Consider the following 1,813-nt stretch of genomic DNA (forward strand, 5'->3'; position numbering starts at 1 on the left):
CTGAAGCTCGGTTTGGCGTCCATCGTTCACCATGCCGACTTACTCCGTACGACCCTTCCGTCCAGCCACCCAGTCCTCCACACGGCGATCTTTCGGGACAACTTCATGATTTCAAACCTCAAGGCACTTGTCCGCACGAAGTCAACGGCGATGAAGCCAACTGGCCTGCCCCCGTACGTTGAGATTTACTGCCAGCTGCAAGCCCAACAAGAATCATTGAAGCCGTCGCGAGCGAAGTGCTGTCGGGAGTCCAGAAGATTCTGGACGAAAAGGAGCTGGCGACAGGAACAGTGACACCAGCGTACATCGACAAGATCTTTTCGTCCATATTGGATCGACTTCCAATGGACTCTTCCACTCCTGAACCATGTGTCGAACGCCATCAGCACCAACCACGACTGCACATGCTCTACTCCTGGTGTGGTCGTCTGCATAAGCTTCCGGAGACGTTCGTATTTCCAAGCGTCGACACGCAACTGCTTGGTCTCTATGGCGGCCTGGTAAGGACAGCGAGAACCCATACAGTACAATTGATACAAATAAACACGTTGCCTTCACCGGGCCAACAATTCCGCGCGACGCAGGCCGCTGCTTGCCGTCAATGAACGAAATGCTCGCCGTCGTCCGACAAGGCGGACTCCGAAGTTTGGGGCCGCCCGACCTTTCCCGCCTTTGATATCGTTCGCCAACTGCACCACCAATCGGCCGACACGCTGCCTTGGCCGGTCCGACAATTCCGCGCGACGCAGGCCGCTGCTTGCCGTCAATGAACGAAATGCTCGCCGTCGTCCGACAAGGCGGACTCCGAAGTTTGGGGCCGCCCGACCTTTCCCGCCTTTGATATCGTTCGCCAACTGCACCACCAATCGGCCGACACGCTGCCTTGGCCGGGCCGACAATTCCGCGCGACGCAGGCCGCTGCTTGCCGTCAATGAACGAAATGCTCGCCGTCGTCCGACAAGGCGGACTCCGAAGTTTGGGGCCGCCCGACCTTTCCCGCCTTTGATATCGTTCGCCAACTGCACCACCAATCGGCCGACACGCTGCCTTGGCCGGGCCGACAATTCCGCGCGACGCAGGCCGCTGCTTGCCGTCAATGAACGAAATGCTCGCCGTCGTCCGACAAGGCGGACTCCGTGGTTGCGGCCGCCCGACTTGTCCCGCCTTTATCGTCCGCCAACGGTGGTCCAAGTCGTCAAGGCCCTTCTTTTCCAAAATGAACCCACCTCCTCTGATTGGGCGACTATCTTCTCCCCTACCCCCCCAGTTTCTAATGGGCGCGCCGTCCCCTTCCTCACTTCGGCTAACTGCCTACTAGGCACCACTAGTACTATTAGCCTACTAGGCACTACTAGTACTACTGATTTCCCCCTGACTTTTATGCGTGCCAAAGTGAATAAAACTTGAGAATCGATAATATCGAATGTCGAGGTGAAATTGAAATTTCAAAAGGTTGAATGATGTTTGCATGCTGCCACATTCAAATCATGAAGCTGCGCATGACTTTGTTCGACAAATATGAACTTTATGAATATCACATGGAACACCCAACCTATACGTACTCCCAGTTGGCCGCATGGGGTGCAGAAAAATTCAACCTTGCTATAACCCCAACAAAAGTGGTGGTTTCGGATGAAACCGAAACCGAGTTTTCGTGGTGATTGGCTGGGAAATTCAGTGGCCCCGCGGCATCCGACCCCTCGTGTTGGCTGCCAGTGTTGAATTTGCTCCCTTTGCCAGCTCTTTTAACACGGCCATTCCCACGTCGCACCAATGTTTCGCACTCATCAACTCGTCCGCGTACAACCTGAGC

General features: G+C 55.3%; 1 protein-coding gene across 1 annotated transcript; it reads left to right on the forward strand.

Moving 5' to 3' along the window:
* Positions 1-150: 150 nt before the first annotated feature.
* H310_15144 (hypothetical protein) lies at positions 151-500 on the forward strand (the record flags this gene model as incomplete). The annotated part of the gene is made up of 2 exons (XM_008883124.1): positions 151-173; positions 212-500. Coding segments are annotated over 2 exons (312 nt in total), but the record flags the coding sequence as incomplete, so codon positions are not given.
* Between the last annotated feature and the right edge of the window lie 1,313 nt (positions 501-1,813).

Source organism: Aphanomyces invadans (assembly GCF_000520115.1).
Source record: "Aphanomyces invadans strain NJM9701 unplaced genomic scaffold supercont1.189, whole genome shotgun sequence".
NCBI classification, from domain to species: Eukaryota; Oomycota; class Saprolegniomycetes; order Saprolegniales; family Verrucalvaceae; genus Aphanomyces; species Aphanomyces invadans.